General features: G+C 36.7%; 1 protein-coding gene across 7 annotated transcripts in view; it reads right to left on the minus strand.

Annotated features, from left to right (window-relative positions):
* Positions 1-27,499, minus strand: part of erc1b (ELKS/RAB6-interacting/CAST family member 1b) — a 231,700-nt gene that overhangs the window by 130,232 nt on the left and 73,969 nt on the right. For 4 of the 7 annotated variants that reach the window (XM_067391596.1, XM_067391593.1, XM_067391592.1 and 1 more), the window contains 3 exons: positions 26,689-26,724; positions 18,756-18,949; positions 1,985-2,120 (listed from right to left, as the gene is read on the minus strand). In XM_067391596.1, coding sequence (XP_067247697.1) covers positions 1,985-2,120; positions 18,756-18,949; positions 26,689-26,724 — 366 coding nt within the window. The remainder of the gene's footprint in view (positions 1-1,984; positions 2,121-18,755; positions 18,950-26,688; positions 26,725-27,499) is intronic. The other 3 variants (XM_067391597.1, XM_067391595.1, XM_067391594.1) reach the window with 1 other exon arrangement.

Below are 27,499 nucleotides of genomic sequence, written 5' to 3' on the forward strand. Positions count from 1 at the left end.
TAGCCATAAGTCTAATTGCTTACAAAAGTAATAGCACACATCCTCAAGCTGTACGATTTTAATAGCATGTGTTAGACACAAAAGTTTAATATTAAGGACTAGGGGTTTGTCAGAATAGTTACAGTGATGCTTGCCTAAGAAAGCACGGCTAATTAGAGGACTGATTGGATCATCATGTGGAAGCAGCACCACGCCACCAGCAGGAAACTCGAAAAAAGAAGCGAAAGTCCTTCCCTTCTGACCATCTAACCTTCTCCAAAGTCAATAGTTGCTATTTCGAATATGTTTGTGCAGCTCTGGTGCTCAACCACGACTGACCACCCCACTTCCCACCTCAGGGCTCCAATGGAAACCTCCTTAATTGATTGAAAAAGCCATTTTTAGTGCCGGGTCAGTGCTGCGCTGAGAAAGAGGATTGCTCTGGTGTCCTGGGCTAACCTCTCTCTCAGCTCACCCTGACCAACTGATTGGAGCAGGACCACCGTAACCATACCGAATCATCAACAACAATCGGTTTCCCTTCCAAACACGCCTGATGCGTCCAATAGCGTGTGCAGATCAGCTCAAGGTTCGCCTGATCTACAGTCTCAGGGCCTCAAAGCCGGATCGTGATGTGCCTGTGGGGGAAGGTGGCGGTTGATGGTCTTGGCTGAAGGAAGCAACTGTCGCTGCTTCCAGAAGAGGCCCGAGATGCAGCCGCATCGGGGTGCTTCGAACAGGGGAGCACAAGCCACAATGTGGGCTTGTGGCAACGTGACCCCACGGAGGAAGCTGGGGCCCTGAAGTCATAAATGAGCTCTCTCTGACCACAACACGTACTCGTGTGCACGCACACACTGACGCTCCAGTCGCCGGTACCACAGGTCGAAGTCCAATAGCACATCAATCCTGCTGTCAGAAATAAAGCATATGAACTCGAACGAAAACAAAGAACACATGACACAGAACATGGAAAATGTGAAAATGGAGAATGATCGAAAGAACAAACCAACGGCCAGGAAAAACACCGAAAACCACAACAAAGGCAGGGCCGCTGTGGCATTGTTGTCCAGAGGTCTACGGCAAAGAGGAAAAACAGCCCCTCCATAAAAACTGGGACTTTTTGCGCTGAGATTCTCACAGACATTAATTGCTGATTCTGGCATTCTATCCAGACCCTCACTCCAGAAGGGCGGGAACGACCACCACAGACCACCATCCTGTCAAGTTGGGGCTAAAATAGTCAACTTGATGAAAGATACATCAGCCTAGATGAGGTAGTTTGTATTCACAAATATAAACTAAACACCCCGATACCTGGATACCGATGCTTCTACTTCACTATCGCGAAGCCATAAATTCAAAAATAGTTCCTGTGGTCGCACTGAACAACTGTGTCCTATTTCATCGCTCAATTATTCTCTCCTTTTCTCTTTTTCCAAAATCCAAAGCTCACAATGAGAGGAGGACACGAGGTCAGGATGTGCGTGAATGCGGTTTTGATGAGGGAAACATGAGATCGCTCTTTACCTGAGAAGAATCCTAGCAATTCTCAAATGAGGAACTGGAGCTGACATCCAAACTTATATAATCAGAAGACGGATCGCTCTGAAGAGACACATTTCTAGGCAGCACAAAAGGAAAACCTTTAAGCGCTGCACAAAGGTTTGAGCTATAGTGAATAACTCGTGGTTTTTGAGGGGTCTTTGACCCTCTTAAAAGGTTGATTGGCCTCATTACGGGTTAAGTTTCAATGTTAAGACTATAACAGCCACTGCTCTCATCAGATTTCAGTGGTTATGTGTGTAAAACCTTCGCCTAAAATCCATTACAGGGAACAGGGATTCATCCTGCATTTCAATTAGGCAACATCACACAAGCGCAGCGATACAAACACTGAAACATCCCAGTGCTGTTGGGTTAAATATTAAAACTCTTGGAACATCGCTTAGCCAATCAAATAACTGAATAACATAAACATACAAGTACAAAATGTGTATTTTACCTTGACCTGTTGAGAACTCTCGTTGATGTTATCCTCTCTCTTACGAGCCTCTTCCATCAACTGGGCGTTCTTGCTCTTCTCCACCTGCTCTTTGTGCTTCAGGTTGGCAACTTTCTTGCTTTGGTCTTTCATCTGCCTGCAGCGACAAAACAACAGATTTCAGTCAGACATGCACAGATGGACAGAGTTGGATGGATACAGGAAACAGTATGTTCAGAATAGCAACTAAAGCTGCAAAAAAAGTATGGAGAATATAAAGTGTGCACATTATGAAATAATGCATAACTTAAAAAAAAAAAAAAAATAGTGTGTAGAACATTACTGTAAAAGTATATTATTCCATTCCAAAAATAAAATAAAAAATAAAAAAATAAAAGTACTGTGCACATTAAGAAATATCGAATGCACAATACATCACATAATATTTTTTAAAAATAGTATGGATTATACAATGAAGATGACTGTGGAATAGAATATGCATTATTTCATTCAGAATAATAAAATAAAATAAAATAAAATAAAATAAAATAAAATAAAATAAAATAAAATAAAATAAAATAAAATAAAATAAAATAAAATAAAATAAAATAAAATAAAATAAAATAAAATAAAATAAAATAAAATAAAATAAAAAATAAAATAAAATAAATAAAATAAAATAAAATAAAATAAAACTGCTACAATTAGAATCAAAAATCTCTTCAAAGAGTTTGCTTTTCTTCTTTTGCACACATACAAACAGTCAAGTACAAACAGAAGGGTCAATGAGAGGAGCCAAAAGCTAGCTTATTATAAACAAAAGGGAGCAGAGGACTGATCTCCACGGATCAAGCTGTGCTGCAAATGAAAGGCAGTATGTTTGTGTTTGAGCTCTGGGATTTTTCTCATTATCTTTCACCCTCCTCCATTTGCTGTGGCATGGAAACCCGCAGGAACACAATGCACTACCAAAAAGGAATGAATAAATAAATTAAAAGAGCAATCAAGAGGTTTTAATTTCTGAGAAGTGTCGTACCAAACAGGCCTAAACCCTGCGGTCAATCGGTCCCAACGAGCGCCAGAGTTTTCCTGTTTACGTGGCCGGCATTGGAGTATTGCGCACTGGCAAAGTGGTGGCCAGGATCGGTTACTGTTCACCATCTTGACTTGATCAAAAAAAGGAAAAAATGTATGCCTAAGCCTTGCAGAACAGATGTACCACTGACTATGCCAACACCAATGTCTTTAAATGAGTAATAACACAGTGTTGTGGAAAGACCTCCTACGGCCCCCCTTGACACCACAGAGCACTGCCCAAGACACACAATACACGACGGTAATTGAAGAGTTATTATAGGGGCTTATGGGATACGACAAGCCACGTCTACGTGTGCCAGGAAAGCAGAACCAAGGTGCTCTGCACAACGCCTGCCTCCCCATTCGGCTGGTACTCTGGCAAAAAGCAACGTAAAGACATTGAGGGAGTTTTCAGAGCATGTTCACTGAAGCAAGGTGACGCCGAACAAGGCTTGGAGAAATCGGGCCAAGCCACTGCGGCACTAGAACCTGATCATTCTTCTGGATGAGCTGTCCTGAGCACACAGTGGAGTCTCTGTGTTGAAGTACCAGAGGAAAGCCGCAGTCCTCTGGCTCCTGATGCAGAAACTAGCACAACTCTAGTCATCAGCTAGCAGTTGCCACACAGAAATTTGGGGTTAGAGTTAGCATTGTGACATAATACTAGTAAAAGAACGACTGGTGTGAGTGTGTTTCCATCTTTTCAGAAGGTTCTAGGGCTGCCCCCAACAAAAAAAGATTTTTGTAGTCGACTACTAGTCGTTCATTTATGCCATAAGTCGTCTAATCGCTTGTTTATATTAATATAATTATGTATGAAATATATACTGAGGAGTATAGTGAACGCACCTATAGAGAGAAATGCACCGTTCATACGAATGACATTAGCAGAGAATATTTCTTTTCGATTTGAATTGGTTCATTCAAAAGTAGACATTTAAAGCTTTCTATAGATATATTTCTCATGTCTGTGAGGCAAGTAGCCTATAAACAGAGACCGACACGGCAGAAAGCGTTTCCTGTTTGTTTTCTTTATTTTACAAAAGAGACATTTTCTTCTGGGTTTTGTGAGTTTACACAAATAAAAGTAGACCATTTACAGTTTCGAATGATGTATTACTCTTATCTGTAAGAAGAAAAATTACAGACTTTAAGTTGTTTCCGCTGTTATCAGGAAAAAATGCAAGTGATCGCACCGGCACCTCCATGTCTTGCAGTAAACTCGCTATACTTTATCTTCCACACTCCACACAAACACTTGGATATGCGCCTAATAATAGCACATATTTATCTAGGTTAACATTAGACCGAGCAGCCAGGTAAAGTCGCTACCTCTCATCGGATATGCCTGTGATTGGCTACAATGATCAGCGCGTGGGAGCATTTGAAAGCACACGGAAGTGTTTGAATTTGAAAGCGTTTTGAAAGTGGGAGAGAGAGTGATTGAAAGCAGGTGTCTAACAGTGGACCGATCCGCGATAGATGCCTGCTTTCAAATGCTACCGTGTGTATCTGTGTGAGCTCTTAGTGAAGAGATTAACTGATGACTATTTACAACGTTTTTACAGCGTTGATCATTGAAGCCTATCACAGACATATCCGATGAGCCGTGAAAACAACGGCCAATCAGAGATGTTTACGAATCCACTCAACAGTGCTCAAAGCGTCACATTTTTTAAATTTCAGTACCGACTAGGTACCGAAGTCGGTACTTTTGACAACACTAATTTCAAATGATAAGCCATATTTGAGGTTGATGGATAAACAAACTTTTGGATATCCAGCCAGACATACTGTAATTACCACAAGGACTCGCTGTTAATGATCTGTCACTCACTTTTTGGTCGACTAAGCCTCTTCTAGTCGACTAACGATTAGCTGACAATTAGGGGGCAGCGCCTAGAAGGTTCCCAAGGTTTTCTTTTCCTCTCTTTACTGCACATGAATGCGTGTCTCTGGGATGTGAGGCCGTAGCATGGAGCCATGCACGTTGACAAGAGCGTAGGCAATGAAGAGGAAAAGTCTACTACTATTTCATCCACTGCTCTATGCAATATTTGTTATAATCATCAATTTCTGCAAACGCAAACAGAATTAAGGTCTTGAGGCTCGAAACACACAGACCACAATAGGCTTGCTTGACTTGCTTGCACTGTTAGGGAGTATATAACTAAAAGCAGCATGATACTAACTTGAATATACATTGATTACAGCACAACAGCTGCTTTCAAAACTATGCAGCTTTCCCAATAAGCAGTGGTGTAGCATAACAAACAGCTACATCACTGCATTTTTCATCACATTTTCATCACTGCGCCCACAGCAGCGTGAACTCTGTCCTCTCTCACAAATGTTGCATTGGGAAATCGGATTCATTTTAGTGAATCAGTTCATTCACATGGTACGTGTAAATAAACGATTCACTGATTAAATAAACGATTCACTGATTTATTTAAACAATTCACTGATTTAAACAAACAATTCATTGATTCATTTAAATGATTCGCCAATTCATTAAACTCCGAAATATTTATTTAAACAATGTTTTCTGCTCTGTTATATAAACACGTTTTCTAGTTTTATTAGTTAGTTCTAGTATTTTGTGCCAGATAAATGGTCTAATTGCAGAATTAAACGGTACCATCTGACAATTATACTTTCAGAAATATATTTAGTTAGCATTAGCAACTTATAGTAGTAGACTCAGTGTAGCTCGACTGTAGTTTAACTATTTTATGAGCATCTCGGCAAGTTGCAGATCCAAAGTAGTTTCCCCAACACTGCTAATTTGATAGCTATTAAACAATCTAATAAAAGCGCCGCAAACAAATTTCATGTCGAGTCTGGAAACATCGGGCAAGAAGTGCTGTGCTGTCAAAAGACCATCACGAAGATAACATGACCATATAACAAAGCAAAAGAAAGACTTTGTGTGTGTGCTCAAGGGAGTTTGTGTAACAGGTCATAAATATACTGGAATGTTCCTATTTGGTGTTTCCAGAAGAGGCCAAGCCATCTGCTTGGCTCCGCTACACTTGCAATAAGCAGCTGACTGTTTTTATGTATTGCGCGCCAGCCCTTTATTCAGGGTTTTGATTATATGTTTATATGTCTCCATTTGAACTCTGATGTGATGGGATAGGTAACCCCATTTCACAGAGTTCATTGAGGAAACACTTCTACAACAATAAAGAGAAACGACGACATCTAATTCAGATGTAATTCACCCGTCGTTCTGGTATTTTTGCTATGCTGTGATAAAAGCATGATGGCGCAGGAATATAACAAAAAATATTCTTAAACCTTGCTGAAAGGAAGGCTTTGTGGGGTTGATATTAGTGTGCTGCTTGCCAATATTTCCAGTGAGCTCCACTATGGATATAAGTGATGGTGACACTCTAATCTAACCAATCCTGTCAGATTAAATCAAATATCAATTCCAAATATTCCTTAAATGGACCCAAAATATAGCTCTGCTATATCAGTATAACAGTGAAACCACACAAACGTACTTATTTGCACAAGAATATTCTGATTATGAAAGCAGCATGTAAATGCTTTAACCTAACCATTAATAAATCAGATTAAACCAATATTCTAATTTCTAAAAATCTGCATAAGAATATTAATGTCTGTATTAATTTGAATACACAGTTGAAAATTCCTTAACCTGTATCTGAAATGTAATTTATATACACTACAATTCATGTATGAGGCCAGTAAAACAATTTTTGTAAAGAATGGATTAAATTGATTAGTGACAGTAAATATATATATATATATATATATATATATATATATATATATATATATATATATATATATATATATATATATATATATATATATATATATATATATAATATATTTCTGTTCCCACAAAGAATTGTATCAGCACAGCTGTTTTCAAAATTGATAATAATGATAATGTTTCTTGAGCAGCAAATAAGCATATTAAAATGATTTCTGAAGGATTATGTGACACTGAAGACTGGAGTAATGATGCTGAAAATTCAATTTTGCAACACAGGAATAAATTCCACTTTAAAATATTAGGGTAATATAATACAATAATTCTTTATATTTGTAAGCCGATAACCGATATACTGGCCGATAAATCTAAATGCAAATTTTTATATAATATTTGATTACAAAAACAAAAGTCTAACCATTAAAAGCCATGTCCCAAGGACACAATTAAAATGTTCTCATTATAACTGTATGTAGCCTATATGACAGATTTGCGCTGCACATGTTTTTCCTTTTTGAAGTGACTCCAATTATATTTCAAGCAATTCAAAACCATAATGGATAACAGTGTACATCTGAAGTGTCTCAGCTGAAGGAAATAATCCATTATTTATCGGTTTTAATATATCGGCCACATTTTCTTATCAGGCCATCAAAAATGAACATATCGGCCGAAACTGATACGGTGGACGATATACCGTGCATCCCTATAAAATATATTAAAATAGAATTTTAAATTGTCATAACATTTTTCCTGTTTTTTTGTTTGTTTGTTTGTTTTTGCCTTGGTGAGCATAAAAGACATTTGTCAAAAACATTTAAAAAGAAATCTTACCGACACCAACTTTTGAACAGAGACTTTTGAAGAGAATGCCTCTCTCTCTTGCCAACACAAACCTAAATGGAAACATCTCTGTATAGTGAACTCAACTACACACGTGTGCAAGGGCAGAGACTCCATTTACAAGGCAGAGAGAGTGCCTTCTTTGTCAATTTTCCCAATGCCAACATTTTCCTTTCCTCTAAATAAAACTCTGGATCACATACGTAACCCTGTCATCTTCCTCCTCTCTGTACTGAGCTTTACATTGCATTAACGGCCATATTATCAATCCTAGGAAAACTGTACTACATTTGAGCAACAGTGTGGCTTCAGGCAACGAGAGAAGCAACATTAAAATGAGTGGAACAAATGAAACACAGGTAAACAGGTCCATGACAGGGCACTGTACAGAGGGAGAGAAAGAAAATAATCTTTCAGCAAAATTTTGAGGTTGTCTAGAGGAAAAACACACTAATTATACATCAAAACATAACATATAAACCTCAAAAAGAAATATGCACACTTGGACACAGGTGAAAATGGAGCATGTGCTTTGGAGAAAGTTCTACACTGCAGTCTAACCTAACACTTTTTAATGAATCTTATCTTCTCAGAGCTCGAACCCTGGAATATTATCAAAAATAGCAATTCATCCAGATCTTAAAATTAATAATTCATATACAAAACAGCTTCAGGCAATGTTCACAGGCTTGAAAGCACTTTGAAATTCTCAAGATATTGGCTGGAGCGTAAGCAAACATCAGAAAGTCTGTTAACTTTTGGCTATAAAGATGTTCTAAACTTCTGCATAATGAAGCCTTTGAAACTTGCATCCAGTAAACACCTCTAAAAAATAAAATAAAATAAAAAATAGTCCTTTTCACTGTCAAATTAAGCCCTAGGGAAGGACATGTACTTTCTGACATCCCAAAGCCATGACTCGGCAAAAGCTAACGTTGTTGAATGACCACCATTGCAAGGTCAAGCTAGAAAAACAAAAAGCAACCCAGACCTCATGAGCTTAAAATGACTTCTTATAAAACGTTCGCTCTTTCAACATTTCCTTTCTCAAAATAATATGAACCTACATTTCTAAACAATTACGTTCTGTGGTCACTTAACTGGAGAAATGAGGCCCGGCGGGCATTAAAGCAAACGTTATTCCAAAGTTCAATCGCACCTGACACTTAATAACATAAAACAAGACCCAATGGTAAAATTGGGTGCGATTTCGAGATGAATGCACACGGAAATCGATGTTGAAGAAATAAATCCATCACGCTGTTATGAGGAATTCTGGGTAGAAAACAGAAAAGCGGCTTATGTTACGGAGCCAGCACGCGTTTATGAGCGGGCTGCGCAACACAGAAGCCTGGAGATGGTTACCGCGCCGCGTTTTCATCCAAGCCTTTTGGGCCCACTTTTTGATGTCATTTTTCTTTTTCTTTTCAATTGCGCTGACAGAATTGCACATAAGTGTGCCCACACCAACAGTCCAAGATGGGATAAAAAGCAGAAAAGGTTGAGTAAGGACAAAAATCTTTCTGTTTATCACAACCACGACCTGTTTGACCAGCAGAGAACGGAGTGGAACACCATCAAAGACTGTTTGAGCGTGTGTGTTTACTCCATCCCTCATCCCTCTCGAAGTCATCCTTTAATGTCAATTGTGTCTTTATATTGGCCGGATATCTCCTTCCTGGCGTTCAGGATATGTTCGTGAGCTCAGGACTAATAAAAGGCAGGAAATGTGGGTTCTTCGCAGGCTGTGGCCATTTCGCTAGCAGCAGGTGGAGGAGAGCTGGCAAGAGCCGCTGTGTGATAGCGGGGCTCATTTTCACAGTTCTGTCTGTGGCGAGCGCTAACTTTTCGAGCCTAATAGACTTTGGCTTCTGAGAACGTTTTGCGGCCAGGTGCACGATGGGGTGTCCCCGCGTCTCTTACGTATCATCCTGTGTGGAGCGGACGATTCCCTCCGGCCCTTGACTAATCTAGTTAATCATGCGGTCGGCCCTGAGGCCAGGCCAGCCAAAGCTAACTGGAAAGCACACAGAGACAGCAGACAGGCGGAGGTGTTCCCCCGAGCTGGCCGGATCGTATGCACTCGTCGACAGGCCCAGAGAAGCAGACCTCCCTGTCTGTGCGGGATTGTGGCCTTCACCTGCCGGAGGAACCAACACCAACAGCCCAGCGCAGCAGAACAGCCTCCCGCAATAATGAGACAGAACCCAGAAATACGGCCTTCTACCTCTCCAGAATGAGTAACGGTGACTTAAATTACACAAACAGAGAAGAGGTGGAAGAGTGAGAGGAAAAACAGAGGGAGGAATGACAAAATACTATACATTACATAGACGGATACTATATATATAATAATATAATATAATATAATATAATATAATATAGGTTATAAAGATAATAGATGTTATATATTATAAATTAATAAAATAAAATACTGTATGTTAATGTTTAATGATAATTTTAATATTGTGTGGAAAATAATTATGCCTATAAAATATGACAAATTTAAAGGTTTTTTAATATTATATAATATGTACATTTTTAAAATATTACATTTTTTTAATATTAAAAATATATATTAATAATATAATATTTTAATTGTATTTAATATAACAAAAATTATTACAAAAAGTATGCCTATAAAATACAAAATAAATGTAATTTTTTTAAATATATATTACTGAATATTAGTATTATGTTTTTAAATATTATTCATAAAAAATATAAATATTGTGTGCAAACTAATTATGCCTATAAAATACAACAAATTTAAAGTTTTTTTAATATTATATAATATGATGTACATTTTAAAAATATTTAATATTTTTTAAAATATCTAAAAAAATATATATTAATAATGTTATATTTTTAAATAGTATTTAATATAACAAAAAATATGACAAAAATTATGCCTATAAAATACAAAAATGTAATTTTTTTTTTAATATTATTGAATATTAATAATATATAATGTTTTAAATATTATTCATAAAAATATAAATATATTAAATAATATTTAATACAACAAATAATGCCAAAAAAATTATGTCACAGACAAAACAATAATGATAAAATAAATACATTTTATATCGTAAGTAAAACATTTTTGCAAAAATCATTAAATTAATTGGAAAAATAAGACATACATTTAATATAAGTAATTTTATATTATATATATATAGACTGACAGAAAGAGAGAAAGGAAGAAGAGAAAGACAACAAGAAAAAAAGAAATACAGGTATGTAGACACAAAAGAGAAGAAAGAAAGATGAATGAACAGAAGAAGTGAGTGACAAAAATAATGAAAAAGACATTTTCAAGAGAAGGGAACAAGAGAAACCGAGAAAGCAAAAGGAAAAATACAGAAAAAAACAGAATGAGTTAGAGAAGGACAGAAACAAAGAAAAAGACTTCAGGGAACGACACACAACACATTTATTGTCAGGCATTTGTAGACTAAATCAAGAGGGCCTGGAGCTCAGCAGCAAATGTGCAACACTGGGGAAAATTCATTTCAGAGTGACACGGATTCCTTTTCATTACATTGAACCCCTTCATCTGGGGGAGATATCAAATCGGCCCTGTTTGTTGTTTTCATGAGTTCCAGAGAATAAATCAAAAAAGCCAAAAAACAAAGAGGAGGAGGAGAGGGATGGGAGAGAGGGAGAGAGAGAAAATGACAGTTCTGTCAAGTGCTCCTGTAACATTCGGCTTGTTTTCTGGTTGGAGTAACAAGAGCTGAAAAAATAAAACTGTTTGACAAGTCTCTGTTTCAGACCAAACTAAAAAGAGATGCAAATAATAACCATGATAAACAAGCCGAATGCCGAGATCCCAGCTGTTGTGGGATGGGTTTGTATTGACGGCGCGCTGGCAGAAGAGGCAAGTTTTTCAACACCACGCAGGAGAAAATGACTGATGGAGATTCTTTACGCTCCAATTAGAAGATCTGCAAGCGCTCTCCCTCATTCTTTTCCCACATCCTTTCTATCAGCAGAAGCTCTGGCGAGTCGTTCCTCTCTTCTTCTAAACGCCATCTCAGCAGACCTCACAGGTAAGCTGGCATGCATTAATAAGACAAGCTCTTCTGTTTGTAGTGCCTGCTTGACTTTCCCAGGTTTCCTCATTCCTTCTTTTGAACCTTTAATCAATTCAGGTCAGAACAATTTCTGTTTTTCCATAGAAACTTTAGAAGCAAGTCCAAAGGGAGTGATGGAGGCAACAAGAGCAAATTGGGGTTAAGTGCATCGCCCAAGGGCACCACCACACCACAATCAACCACTGAATTATTTTTCCCCCGTCTAGCGGATACAGTTTCCCCCCTCCATCGGCCCCTCAAAAACACAAGTCCTAGATCCTTCGAACCATCCTTAAAATGATTTACAGAGCAGGCCCTGTTAAAGCAGCACACAGTTAGCATGTTACAACCTAAAGAAGTTGATCTGCAGTACAAAGGAAGTGCAAGCAAGGAAAGTAGGCATACTGACCTTGAAGCCAGACTGGGATGTAGACAGCATTCCAGTGTAAAGAAACGAAGAGGAAGAGAGAGAGAAATAGAGGTGAAATACACAGAGTGAGCTGGGTTAACATGGGAAGCTTGGTAAGACAAAAGAGTTACAAGTGCATGATCCTTCACATGTAGAATTCTGATACACGCATAGAGAAAGGAAAAATACATTAAAAAAAAAAAAAAGCACCTGACAATGTGACATGCAATCTCACATGCTACTCCATTTGAAGAAAGGTCAGATAAAGTCAATAAAAACCAGATTCATCTTTAGTAAAGGCCTTTGCACACTGAGTCCGAAATTTTCGCATGCGTTTTTTCGTATTCGCAATCCTAAAAATTCGTCACGCACCGAGACCTTGCACACTGAGTCCGATGCGTATTAATGAATGCGTTGCGAAAAAAATCGCAAAACAAATCGCAAAACAATACAAAATGTCAATACAAGTCTTCAAGCAGTGAGCAGGATTAGTTGTCTCCTCTAGAAAAAGAAAGAGAAAATATTGAGTCTATTCAATCCCGAGATTGCATAGAGAGAAAGAAGAATTCACCTCATCAAGGAGCTGCGGGATTATCCGAGCGTTTCAAAGTTTACTTCAGGATGTCAGTGGCTCTGTTTGATGCTTTACTACTGGCACAATCTGTCTTTATATTCGGTCTCTTTGTGTTCCTCACGTTGTTAGTCATTCAGTGCTGCTGTTTTGTGCTGTAGGCAACGTGGATCAACTTGTCAGATGGCATTCTGGATTTTTGCGTTCGCGTACGGTGGCTCTGAATTGTCAAAACGTCTCTCAAAATGCGTGCCACGGATGCGAAAAACGCAGAAAATCGAACCTGATCCGAATATTTTTTTGACGGACGAAAGTTTCGGAGGCAGTGTGCAAACGATTGACATAACGTGAGGTCGAATTTATTTTTTAACGTGCGAAAGTTTCGCATGCGAATTTCGGACTCAGTGTGCAATGACCTTAAGGCTGTAAATTGATTCAAAATTGATTATATACAGGGCTTGACATGAACTTTTTTGCTCACCAGCCACTGTGGCTAGCGGTTTTCCAATGTTACTAGCATTTTCACTGGCCACAGTTTTGACATCAATACCGTTGGGAAAAACTGCCATATAGATATTTTTAGTATTATCTCATAATTTGGCAGCAGGTATATTAGGCTGCTGTCACTTTAAGACCTGACGCACTGATCCATTACACTGTTACACATGCGCTTTTTTTTCTCAACTGTTTACGTTTACTTAAAATATAAGTGACTGTATTTGCGTGAATACTTGCCAAGACCGGCATTTTGACATTATTTTGTGTGTATTTGACTGTTTAAGCGCAATAAGCAGCGAAAAATAACTCAATTTAGTAATGAGAGGCGGCTTTATGTGTTCGCACTTTGGGTGTGAGGAGAAAATCTGCAGGAATGAGTAAAATTGTGTGCAATACGAGCAATTCCACACCAAAATTCAAACCCTGTAAACCAACAATATTCATTCGGAGCAAATGAAACAAGTGAGTGAGTGAAGGGGGGTTTGTGTGTCAACTTGCTGTCAGAGAGATGAGAGAGTGAGAAAGAGCAGCTGGTATCGTGTATCTAATCTGCGTAAAATGAGTATTGGATATTTCAGTATTGATATGTATCGAACAATTAATATTTTTGACAACATTACATTACATTTTAAAAGACTACAATTGAAAAATGCATACATTAATATAATATAATATAATATAATATAATATAATATAATATAATATAATATAATATAATATAATATAATTAATATAATATAATATAATATAATATAATATAATATAATTAATATAATATAATATAATATAATATAATTAATATAATATAATATAATTAATATAATATAATATAATATAATATAATATAATATAATATAATATAATATAATATAATATCCATCCATCTACTGTATATACATTTTAATTATACTGTCATTTGTGTATTTTTATTTATTAATATATCATTAAATTATTTTATTACATTTATTACTTAAAAATCTTTAGTAACATTTATTTTATAATGAAAGATACTATGGTGGGTGAAGTTCTAGACATTCTGAGAGTATGTTTAGATATTAAAATAAACACTTAATAATAATAATAATAATAATAATAATAATAATAATTCTGTTGTGCTATTTTCCCCCACTTGTTTCACCTCTATTTCTTTTCTACACGTCTCTTCAGACTCACCCTCCCATTTTAGCTCCCTCTCAAACAGTGAGCCTCACAATCCTCCATAATTACCGGCAAATTTACTGCTGCCAAATTTATGAAATAAATACCCCAATGCCCCAATTCAACCTCTGCCATTTTTCTGTGACTCTGAAGGCATTTTTGAACAAGACCTGCCTCCGCACCACTGATCTGCAACAAGAGGAGCTTTGGCTTCTCCTTCTCTGAGTGAGAAGGGTAATCCTGACTCACTCTGAACAGAACGCACCGCTTCTACCTGCCATTCGCATCTTGATTAAAGACACAGGCGCTAACAAAAGAGGATCTGTCTGAATAACTCTCCGTCAAAACCACATCAAGAGTCAAACTCCAGAGTGCCGGAAGACTACGACACAGAAAGAACAATGGAAGGTTTTTGAGAACCGAACTCCCCGGTGTGTTTCGAAAACATAACCTGACTCTGAGCGGTAATTAGCTCGGAGCGCCACGGTTAGCGACTGCGGCTGGTGTTTATTTCAGAAATCTTCTCTCCGTTGACATGAATGATGCATCGAGCCAAGCATATGGAGTTTGTTTTAGTCTAATCCTCTCCTAACGCAGATCTGTTAAGAAAGCGTGAGACATTCAACGCAAGTCAGATTAATATTTATGAAACAACAGAAATCCAGAAATCCAGCCTCTGAGCAAATAAATATTTATTTGCTCAGAGGCTGGATTTCTGGATTTCTGTTCTGGATTTCTGTTCATTAATGTCCCTTTCAGGCTAAAGCAGCACTGGTGCTTGTGAACGGTCACCGACCGCAGCTTTGAAAGGCCCGATGGAGGGTGAAAGGGAGTAGTACAAGACTGTCAATGCAAAACATCAACATTCGTGACCTCCACGACTCTTTACCGCCGGGCCAGACTCTCCCTCACATTCTTGTCTGTTTACACTCCAGCCCTATTTCAATTATTCATCACCTTTATTTATTTATAAGAGCTGTGAAGATGTAAAAATTTGCCTCTCATTAATTAGTCCAATTACACAGGCCGAAAACACAGATGTTTACACCAGCACAAAGTGCAACATATCTAGAAAACCTCTGCGGGAGGAGCAGACATGCAGCTGAAGGTGTGCAATTCATAAAGCGATCATTTGTGGAGCTCTTTGTAGCTTATTCAATTTATCTCCATGTCTATGGACACTAGGGGTGTAACAGTACATGTATTCATCCTGAACTGTACAGTACAGACATCACAAATCGTTTCAAACAGTCATTCAACGAATAGCGTGCACACAGTAATGCAACAGTGTTTGCTAACCGCCACAACAGGAAAAGCACGCAGAAGAAGAACAGACAATCTAGACAAGCCGTTTTTTTTTCCGTGGTTCAAACACCGATTGAGAGATTAAATGCATAAGAACAATATCTCACGAAGCATTACATTTACCTCAGGGTAGAGGTCTGTGCGGGTTTTTTTTGTCCCGCTCCCACAAGGTTCTATTCCGCACGCACCCTCTCCCGCCTACAATTCACTCAGTGTTCACCTGCTATCCGCATATTGTGATTTTCTTCCCGACCCGACGGGTCCCGATAAATTTAGATTGTTTCCACAATCTTGCATTTAAACTTCCCCTAAAGAAAGAAAGTGATTGGGGATAATATAAAATGTTGCATAGCATATATAAGATTTTTATTTGTTATTTGTCGTATGATGCTGTCAACACCCTAAAAAAAATGTCACAAAGAATAATACGCTGAATATCACAGAGAAAAATAGGCTATATTATTTAGCCTACAACATAGGCTAAGCCAAAAATACATATAAACGAAAACTGTTGGCTTACTAGCTATACTGCAGTGCAAAATGAAATCTTTTTTAACATCCATGCAAAAACAGAATGACGCTGACTGACAGAACGTCTCTCCTCCAAAATCTGATTACAAAGGTTGAATGTTCTCTGAAGATGCACTTGCGCAGACCTCTTATGCAAAGAACATATCTTGCCAGGTTTCTCAGGACAAGGACTGTGTGAAGGCCACCACTGCAGAAAGTTTTGTTCGCTTCAAGTTCAAGCACAGATGCGCTGATGTCAAAGCATCTCGGGAGCGACCTGGTTATTGTCAGACTCCCACCTAAAGCACACTATAGTTACACTCTAAAAAATGTTTGGTTAAAAAACAACCCAAGTTGGGTTGAAAATGGACAAACCCAGCAATTGGGTTGTTTTAACCCAGTGGTTGGGTTAAATGTTTGCCCAACCTGCTGGGTAGTTTTATTTAACCCAACTACTGATTAAAAATGACTACATGTCTAGTTTAACATGAATCCAAAATAGGTGAGTAATTAAAAATCAGACACATAATTACTAGAGGCAACAATAATAATGAAAAGGTGTACATTTATTAATAAGCAATTTAATAAATGTTTATTATTTATTATTCATTATCTTATTAATAAATGCTCATTTATTAAACATATTAATAAATGTTAATTTCCAGCATATTTTGGGTTCATTTTAAGCAAGCAATACAGTAATTTTTATACAACAGTTGAGTTAAAAAAAACTACCCAGCACGTTGGGCAAACATTTAACCCAACCACTGGGTTAAAACAACCCAATTGCTGGATTTGTCCATTTTCAACCCAACTTGGGTTGTTTTTAACCCAGCATTTTTTAGACTGTACCGATCGCAATCCACCTTTCATTCAAAATGTAATCCCGTGCAGTAAGAAATCGTTTCGGCTCTGGCGGTTCCCGTGGGAGAGCCGCGGGAATGCAGACCTCTACCTCAGGCAACATGTTAGTTCACTAGAGAAATGAACTCTAGAGGGGGGCATTTCACTAAATATATGCACTATACTAGCCTATATATTTATTATATTTACTTAACCTGTTAGTAATGTCTTAATTATTTAATATATGTTTAAATAAATTTGTCATGAAAACAAGTTGACAGTAACTGTGTAAATGAATATATTCCAAAAAATTAATTGGAGTAATAATTTTAAAATTAGATTTAGAAGTTAATGCAAAACCTGCCTTGTGTGAAATGTACTTTTTGATTATTATATCTAAAAATAAACAGCAACTGAACTTAATAGTTTGAGCTCTTTTGTTAATTGTAACATTTAATACTATAGTAATGTGCAAGAAAGGGCACCTTGTATAGTTTACAGCAGGAGCTGAGTTTTTTTTTATACTTAAAAAATGTTAATTATAGTTGAATTTATTTAAAGAGAGAGACATTTTTTTCAATAAACCACTGTTTAATAAAAAAAGAAGCAGTTTTATGTTTAGTTTTCTCCCCCCTGCTGTACCAAACCGTGACTTCAATACCAAGGTACGTAGCGAACCGTCATGTTTGTGTACCGTTACACCCCTAATGGACACAGAACATACTTCTGGATCAGAGCAACGTGTTGGGGATTAGAACTAAATCTACACTCTGTGACTGCAGTGGATCTCAATGACAATGCCAACATCCCATAATGCTTTGGGATGAGCGCTGAAGTTGTCCTCCAAATCTCCTGCAACTCATTTCTGGTCTAATGCCAAAATAAACGGAGGATAAGAGATGACTGAGTGGGTGAGAATGAAAGCTAACAGAGAACACAAACAGAAAAGTGAGGAAGACAGGGAACGACACCCTCATCTTCATCCTCATCCCACACAGATCTTATATGCACCCAAATGAACTATACAATGACAAATGGGACGACCTATGGTCTTGTGGACTTCACGGACACAAACCAAGGCAACAAGACCACAAATTCACATGAAGTGCACTATTTTGGACTGGGGTGACTGATGTTTTTCTCAGAATTGCGAGTTTATATTTCACAATTCTGACTTTATAATAATAATTGCATGTTATAAAGAAAGAACTGTGAGATATAAACTCACAATTCCGAGAAAAAGTTTATATCATGCAATTCTGACTTTATAACTCGCAATTCTGAGAAAAAAAAAGTAAGAATTGTGAAATATAAAGTCAAATTTACCTTTTAGTGGCGGAAACAACAACAACAGCAGCAACAAAAAAAGGATTCATTGGCCAATGGAGAATGGAAAATAAATTGAGAAAGTTGCAAAAATCAAAGAACAAATTTAAGGTAAAATATTGAGCTAAACACAAGCTAAAACGAACATGCAACTGAAAGATCACATGCATAACAACAAACATGAAAAACACACACAAATTGAGTAAGAGGGTGACAAGTAGAGAATCCAATAATTTGGGGTTTTCCCCCCAAAAAATCTGACAAAATCTTTTGCAGACATCTGGGGACATCTTCAGTATGTAAAAAATTCACAAATTAATTAAACCACGTTTAAATTATACAGGTTTTGGGTTAGACAGTAGTAACTATACATAAAATCTATGATATGTCTTCATTAAGAATAAACTTGTGTGTTTGTGTACCTCTCCAGCTCATTGATCTTGCGATCCTTGTCGTTCTTCTCATTCTCCATCTCTCTGAGGATTTCCAGGAGCCGGTCCACCTCGATCTGTGCCTTCCCAGCATCCTCCTTGTAGCGCGCCACCTCCTGCTCGAGTGTGGCAATGCGCTCCGATAGTCCTGCATTTACCTGAGCCTCAACTGCAACTGAATGAGCCTGTTTGGACCAAAGGTAGAGTTTCAGGAGGCAACCATAGAAAAGTCAAGATTTTTTTAAATTTATTGATTTAAAATAATACGTAAATAAATTAAAATAATAATACTTTCATAAATTAAAATACATTCATAAATTAAGATGATAACAAAAAAACAATAAAATTTAATTAAATAAAATTCAATTAAATTAAATGGTCCCACTTTATATTAAGTGGCCTTAACTACTATGTACTTACATCAAAAAATAAGTACAATGTACTTATTGGGTTTATATTGAATTGCAAAACACATTTGCAGCTAGTGTGGTGGGGTACGGGTAAGGTTAGGGAAAGCTTTGGTGGGTATGGGTAGGTTTAAGGGTGGGTTAAGGTGTAAGGGATGGGTCAACAGTGTAATTATAAATGTAATTACATAAATTAATTACAGATGTAATTACATGCAGGTGTTTTTAAAATATAAGTACAATGTAAAAACATGTATGTATACAATAAGTGCATTGTATCAAATGATTAATTTAAATGTAAGTACATAGTAGTTAAGGCCACTTAATATAAAGTGGGTCCAATTAAATAAAATAAAATAAAGTGAAAGTCGAAAAACTGAGTTTCAGAGGGCAAACAAAGTTCAGATTTATTTATTTAAAATAATAATAATAATACATAAATAAATAATATTAAATATAATTAATATAATATAATATAATATAATATAATATAATATAATATAATATAATATAATATAATATAATATAATATAATATAATATAATACAATATAATATAATATAATATAATATAATATAATATTCAGTGCTTCTCACACATAGACTTTACTTGGGCGAGCCGCCCACTTATAATAACGGCCGCCCAAGTATATTTGGAGACACATTTTTGCTTTTATTATGTTTATGATCTTATACTTTCATATACCTGCTAGTTATGTGTGCGTCAGAACTGTTTACTCCCGCTGACATTCCCACGGGCGCTGCATTTTGCAAAGTCACAAGGTAGCGCTGTTGCGCGTTCTACAAGCTCGTGCAACAGCGCTTCAGACTCTGTTCAGACTGCTTCAAAGTGATTCTGAATCAATGAGTGAATAAGTGCAGATTTATGCCAAGCGATTGCTAATGAACTCAAGTTGATGAATTATTACAATGTCTACTTCATGGCCTTTATATAAAATGTTTTATATGGTTGTAAGAATCTGAAGGATCAGCCTGTAATAGTACAGACATTTCAAAATAAGAGTCCCGGTGTATTTCGGGGTTGTTTATAATTAAAAGTCAAGTAGTCAAAAGTCAAAAGTAATTAAACGTTTTTTTTTTCTTTTTCTTTTGGGCATTAGTGGTATTTTGGTTACACAATAAAATGTATTTAATTTGATTTCCATTTAATTCATAGTAAATATTGCAGTCTCCCCCACAGGAAGAAAAGACTAAGAACATTATTTGACACTGTGACGAGCAGGGCGGGCGAGAGCCGTGAGGGAACGGCGCGAGGCCGGTGACGCGAGTGATAATGAGCGTCACCTGCGAGGCGTGCCGGCCTCGAGTCTCTCACGGAGGAGCTCCGGAGGCATAAAAGGAGGAGCGACTAGAATGAAGGACGAGAGAACCAGGCCTGGACTTTATTTTATGTTTTATTATGTTTGTGTGGCCGGCAGACGTCCGCGAGGGTCTGCCGGCATTACTTTCGTTTTTGTTCTTTGTTTATTTTGCATTAAAGTTACGTTGAATGTAAAAAAATAAATAAATAAATAAAGAACAAAACGAAAGTAATGCCGGCAGACCCTCGCGGACGTCTGCCGGCCACACAAACATAATAAAACATAAAATAAAGTCCAGGCCTGGTCCTCTCTCGTCCTTCATTCTAGTCGCTCCTCCTTTTATGCCTCCGGAGCTCCTCCGTGAGAGACTCGAGGCCGGCACGCCTCGCAGGTGACGCTCATTATCACTCGCGTCACCGGCCTCGCGCCGTTCCCTCACGGCTCTCGCCCGCCCTGCTCGTCACAGACACGTATATTTTTTAAACATTTTACTGAGAGAGACACTATATGACAGCAAGGAGAACATAGGAAAAGGTGAACCATTCAAATGCTGCAATTTTGCATAATTTACAATGCATAATAATGCACATTATTTGTTTGTCACATGTAGTAGACCATTTTTGTGCCGTGGGTAATAGGAGGATTTTCCACCCAGCTACCACCGCAAGTATATTTCAAACTTGTGGGAAGCACTGATATTACAATTATATAATATAATATAATATTACATAATATTACATATGAAACCGTTTGGAAATATTTGATACTTTATCATTTTACCACATTGGATTTGGAGTAAATAGGCCTCACACCCAAAAACAGTCTCGAACCAGTTCAAAAGTGTCCTCCACTGTATCTTTTCACAAGCTCTGGGTTTGGCATGGGTCTGTGCTGTGAATGGACAAGAAGTCTAGAGGCTCCCCTGACTTCAACTCTCCATAGTTGAGTAGAGACAAGCTGGCAGCGGTCAAGCATGGCCTAAACACGGTCATGGGTACTGTGACACCCCATGTGTCTGCAAGTTGTTTTGAAGTCTCAGACACCCAACTCACACTTGGAGGCTCTGTGTAAGGTCCCCCATGACATCACAACAGGATACAGCCTCATTACAGAGTGTGTGTGTGTGTGCGGACACATGGAAACACAATCATGCTGAAGTCATCAAAATAATTAGTGACATTAGGGCCGTCTAAAGTGCCGGGTCAAGGGCCTCATCTAATGAAAAATAAATCAATTCATTTCCCCAGACAATTAAATGAGTCAGCCGTAATGCTTCTTTCATAAAAGTCCTCTAAAAGGACACAGGTGTCTTCCTGCTTCAAAAAAAACTGTGAAAACACAAACACAGTGCAGGCTTTACAAGGTGAGGACACAGGAGCACTGTGTCATTTACACCATGACTACATGTATGTAAGTGCATGTGTGTACGTACCAAGAACCAAAGATTTCTTGATGCTATCCAGAATATGGCAACAAAACAACCAGGCAAAAACAACAACAACAAAATAAAGTAAATCCTTACTGTGTTGTGCTGGTAAAAAATACAGCAAAGTGTCTGGCCTCTGAGGTCTCTTTAGACTGGCACTGGGTGAAAGAGGACTGTTCTGGTTTATTGAGGATAATATTTGAAGGTGACGTTTAGGCCCCGCTAATTAGCTTTATTAAAGTCTCAGCCTGAGGTTGAGTAGGTTTCCACTCTGACCGCCAAGAGCTTGTCATGTGTGGACGGACCGGTTGCTGCACACAAATGTGCGTGTAAAAGGGTAAGTCTGGCAAAGAAATGAAAGTTTGTATACGAAAACACGATACAGACATGTAATGTGCAATTAGCATCAAGAATGTGTCAGAAAGGGGGCGGAGCAAAATAATCTGAGAGTACGAGGCATGTTCCATGAATAGGGTCTGCAACTATTAAATGATGTAAATGATGTAATTATTTATTTTCTTTTTCAACAAAAAGTTAGTGAAAGGAGGTGGTTTTCATCTGAAAATGGTAACAAAAATATATAACAAAAAATTTTTATATAATTTGAGCTGTTTATTTTCTATTCATTTTTCTGTAAATGGAGGTTTACAATTTTTCCAACCCAGTTACTAAAATTTGGGGTATAAATGCAGTGTAAGGCCAAAGAAAAAAGTAACCATAACTGTTATTTTCTAGAAACTAAATAATTAATATAATATAATATAATATAATATAATATAATATAATATAATATAATATAATATAATATAATATAATATAATATAATATAATATAATATAATATAATATAATATAATATAATATAATATAATATAATATAATATAATATAAAAATGACATCTAGTGATAAATAATTTTATAATGGTATAAAATAAATTAAGACAATATTTTACCATGGTATATCATCCAAATAGCATGTTATTACCATGGTAAATGCCCAACAACATGGATTTACCATGGTACTGCCATCTAAATGCATAGTGAAATGGTACTATATATATATTTATATATATTTATATATATAAATGATGATATGTAGTGATAAATAATTTTAGAACCGTATAAAATAAATAAAATTAAAATAATACTTCACCATGGTATAGCATCCAAATAACATGTTATTACCATGGTAAATGTCCAACAACATGGTTTCAATAGGGTACTGCATCAAAATGCATGGTAAAATGGTAAAATATATAATAAAATAGAATAAAAAAAATACTAGTAACAGCTAGTTTGGGATCTAATGCTGTTTTGCAGTGACTGAAAGATTTATATTTTCCATAAATGGAAGGAAAAAATGTATGATTTTCTTCTTAAAGTAAACGGGAATGGTAAATTTTGACAAACGCAGTCAGCACCAAAAAATGTGTGTAAAAATTAGAAAATAGATAATTTTTTTGTAGATTATGTTAAAACATTGACTTTGCTGCATGATTTTTATTTGTTAAATAGACTTTTGTTTTCAGATATATCTAAAAATGAGAGAAATATAGATTTTTTTTAAAAAATGTTTCTACGTTTTATACAAGGCTAATTTAATTTATGTGAGATAACAGATGATATAATTGCAAAAACATGATATTTTAGGCTCTAATGCTGAAGTCCAAATCAAAGTACATATATTCTTGGAATGTGCCACATTACTGTTGATCTGATCACATGAGAAACGCATGTGTTCAGGACCACTAACAAACCCGTTCACAATACGGACATATGTGTCCTTTTGAAAAACAGACGAAAAAAAAAAGTCACCGCGAGACAGACAGACTGGGTAGGAAATAACTAGCATTTGTATAGTTATTAGTGGGCTGTAAGGGATGCTGTGTCTGTTTGTAAGCTCCATGCAGCATGTTGGTATTGGAACATCAGAGTGGTCAATCCATACGGCACCATCTTACAGAGGAACAGCCAGTGTCCCAGCGCTAAACAGGGGATTGTGGGAAATGCGGTTTAATAATGTTGTTTAATAATGTGTTTGTGCCTGTGCCTGTTTGGCTGAACAAAATAACAGAGCGGCTGTGTGAAAACAGCACACATTTGCAGTGGTTTTTATGCATTTATGCTGACTTTCTTGACCTATAAATGTTCTTGCAAGAAAACATCTTGGTGTTGAATGATATAAATGTGCATGTGTGCGCAGCAGGGGATATAAAAGAGTTTTGATGTGCTTCCATATGAAGTAGTTGAGGAAGTGCACTGGGGGACTCTTGGCCAGTTTGTGTAATGTAGACTGTTGGATGTCTTGGTGGCATGTCTGTTCTCATTTCATGAGCCTCGCTGACACCTTAATCCATGTACACTCCTGGCGGTCACGCGGGGACAGTCGAGTCCTCCGCCCCCTTTCTGTCTCATCCAATCAAAGCAGACGCCCACCGAGCTGTCAGCGGGTTTTCACTTGCACTGCTTTTATAAGAGACCCTGTGCGAACACAGACACACACCCGCTGCCAGAGATTTCATTACTCTTGGAACGAACGATGGGACCCAGATCTTCTCATCGAGCCACGCGAAGAGCTCTGAATGTGCGTACGAAGGTGATCGGTTCATACGAGAGCTCACCATCACCATCCAGAACTAAATGTACTTGCACAGATTTCATTGCAGTCTGAAAAACTAACAACCACAATTGCCTACATGCACAGAAGCACACAGACTATGAACATTAAAGCTTATGCATATTTAAAAGGAATAATTCAACTCAAAATTCAAGCTGTCATCATTTACTCAGTCATGCTGTTCCAAACTTTTATGATTTTCTTTCGTAAAACTCAAAAAGGAGACATTTTGAAGAGTGTTCACGCTGCTCTTTTCCAACAAATTTTAGTCTACATTCTGTCAAGCTCCAAAATTAAAAGCACCATAAACGTGGTCCACATGACTCATGCACTGTATGTCAAGACTTCTAAAATGTAAGGACAAACTGACTGAAAAAGTTATTCATTGAAAATCGAACAGTCTTCTAAGAAAGCTCGTCCCCGCCATGAAATAAAAAAAAATAAAAAATAAAAAAAAGGTAATTGCGACTTTTTATCTCACAATTCTGACTTTTTTCTCAGAATTGAGGAGATATAAACTCACAATTGCGTGATATAAAGTCCAAATGTGAGGATTATAATGTCCAATTGGACATTTCTAATCACACAATTCAGACTTTAAAACCAGCATTTCTGACTTTTTCTAAGAACTGCGAGATATAAACTCACAATTGCGAGTTATAAAGTCAGAATTGCGAGATATAAGCCTGTCAAACGATTAATCACGATTAATCGCATACAAAATAAAAGTTTGAGTTTGCATAATATATGTGTGAGTAAAGTGTGTAATTAATATGTATATATGAATACACACAAATTTATATATTTAAGAAAAATGTTATTTATGTACAAAAAATGTTTTTATATATAATATAAATTATATAGAAATATAAATAAATATAAAAAATATAAAAATATAAAAAATATTTCTCAAATATATACATGGATGTGTTTGTATGTATATATACATAATAATTACACACAGTACACCCACATATATTAGGCAAACTCAAACTTTTATTTTGTATGCGATTAATCGTGATTAATCGTTTGACAGCCCTAGCGAGATATAAACTCACAATTTTGAAAAAAAAAAAAGTAATTTGACTTAAGATGCAATTGCGAGTTTATATCACACAGTTCTGACTTTATAATATGCAATTTTGAGTTTATATCTCGCAATTCTGAGAAAAAAGTCAGAATTTCGAGTTATAAAGTCAGACCTGTGTGATAAAAACTCGCAATTGAAAGAGAAAATTGACTTTATAATATGCAATTCTGACATAACTCCCGATTCTGACTTTATAACTCTCTCAATTCTGACTTTAAAACTTTCAATTGCAGTTAACTCTCGCAATAGCGAGAAAAAAGTCAGAATTGTGAGATAAAATGTCGCAATTACCTTTTTTATTTAGTGGCGTAAATAAGCTTCCATACTCTTCCTCTTAATAGCTCTCAAATCTCATTCAAGCATTAGCATACTCATATTTGGAGAACCAGGATGTCAATTACACCAAGTGCTAACAGAGATTGATTTTTTGCTTGAGGAGGTAAAAAACACTATTACTACTACTACTAAAAATAATAATAGTTATAATAATAATAATAATAATAATAATGGTGGTGGTAATAATTATCATCAACATCAAATACTCAAAAATTGTTATTTACACGTTTCCATGCAGAACTAAAAAAAAAAAAATCTTCCTGGTTTGGAACAACAAGATAGCAAGCAAATGGTGACAAATGTTCATTTTTTGAGTTTAAAAACCCCTTTAATAAAACTATACTAATGCTAAAAAGGATTGCGGACTTAAATGTAGCATTTGTAGAGGCACGTGCACACCATGCTGACAAAGCTCAATGCGACACATATCAGCTTACGAACACGGCACTAAATCCAAGCTCCGCTGCGGAGCAACGTCAAACCACACAAGACCATCACTCTCAAGCTTTAGATAAGAAAAGATCTCATGCAAGCAAATCTCAGAACACTCAGAGACTCCGCCAGCTCCCTAACATATCCTCTCTATCTCACATACACACAAAACTAAACTTGAGATAAGCCTCGAGCTCATGCAAGCAAAGCTTCACTCACACATTTATTAGTTACACACACACCGAGAGAGACACTGGCACTGCTAAGGGAGGCTTTTCACACCAAGATGCACTTACAAGATTGAAGGGATGACCTGACATGAGCTCAGAGCGCTTTCAGAGAGAAAGAAAGAAAGAAAGAAAGAAAGAAAGAAAGAAAGAAAGAAAGAAAGAAAGAAAGAAAGAAAGAAAGAAAGAAAGAAAGAAAGAAAGAAAGAAAGAAAGAAAGAAAGAAAGAAAAAAAGAAAGAAAGAAAGAACAACACAGAGAGGTTGGGGAAGAAACAGAATTGGGTGATACACAGAGAGTGATGATGAAACATTTTTTTAGGAAAAACGTGAGAAATATCTGATCTGGTTACAAAAAAAGGAGGAGGAGAAGTTGACAGAGACAAGATCAGGAGGGAATTAGAGGGGATGAAAACACATGGCGATGAGGAGAGAAGTCACAGACATGGCTGGAGTAAAAGTGCTGTCAAAACATCACTTATGGTGGTTTGTAAATACCGTAAATAAGAGACACTGACGAAACACTATCATGGGCTGCAAATGTGTAAATGAACACAGTGCTGAACATCACTCTGAAACACATAGCGCCGTTTCGAAATCAAGAGTCTAGCTAGGCAACATTTTAGGTATCAAAATGATGATACTTCATCTTAGCCAGAATTTAAGTCACCATCACATATATCCTTGTTGCAATACTTTCTCCAATTGCTAATTTGCTAACTTTCAATGTGTACAAGCTAATTTCAATCATTACTTTAAAGCATTGATAGAAAAACACTTCTCTCTAAATAAAACTAGACTAATTCACACAATATGTGTAAGTTCTGGGCATATTGGCTTAGCAAAATGCTAACAATCAACTTTGAATGTTTATCGAGTGT

The sequence above is a fragment of the Chanodichthys erythropterus genome, chromosome 8 (genome assembly GCF_024489055.1).
Source record: "Chanodichthys erythropterus isolate Z2021 chromosome 8, ASM2448905v1, whole genome shotgun sequence".
NCBI lineage: Eukaryota > Metazoa > Chordata > Actinopteri > Cypriniformes > Xenocyprididae > Chanodichthys > Chanodichthys erythropterus.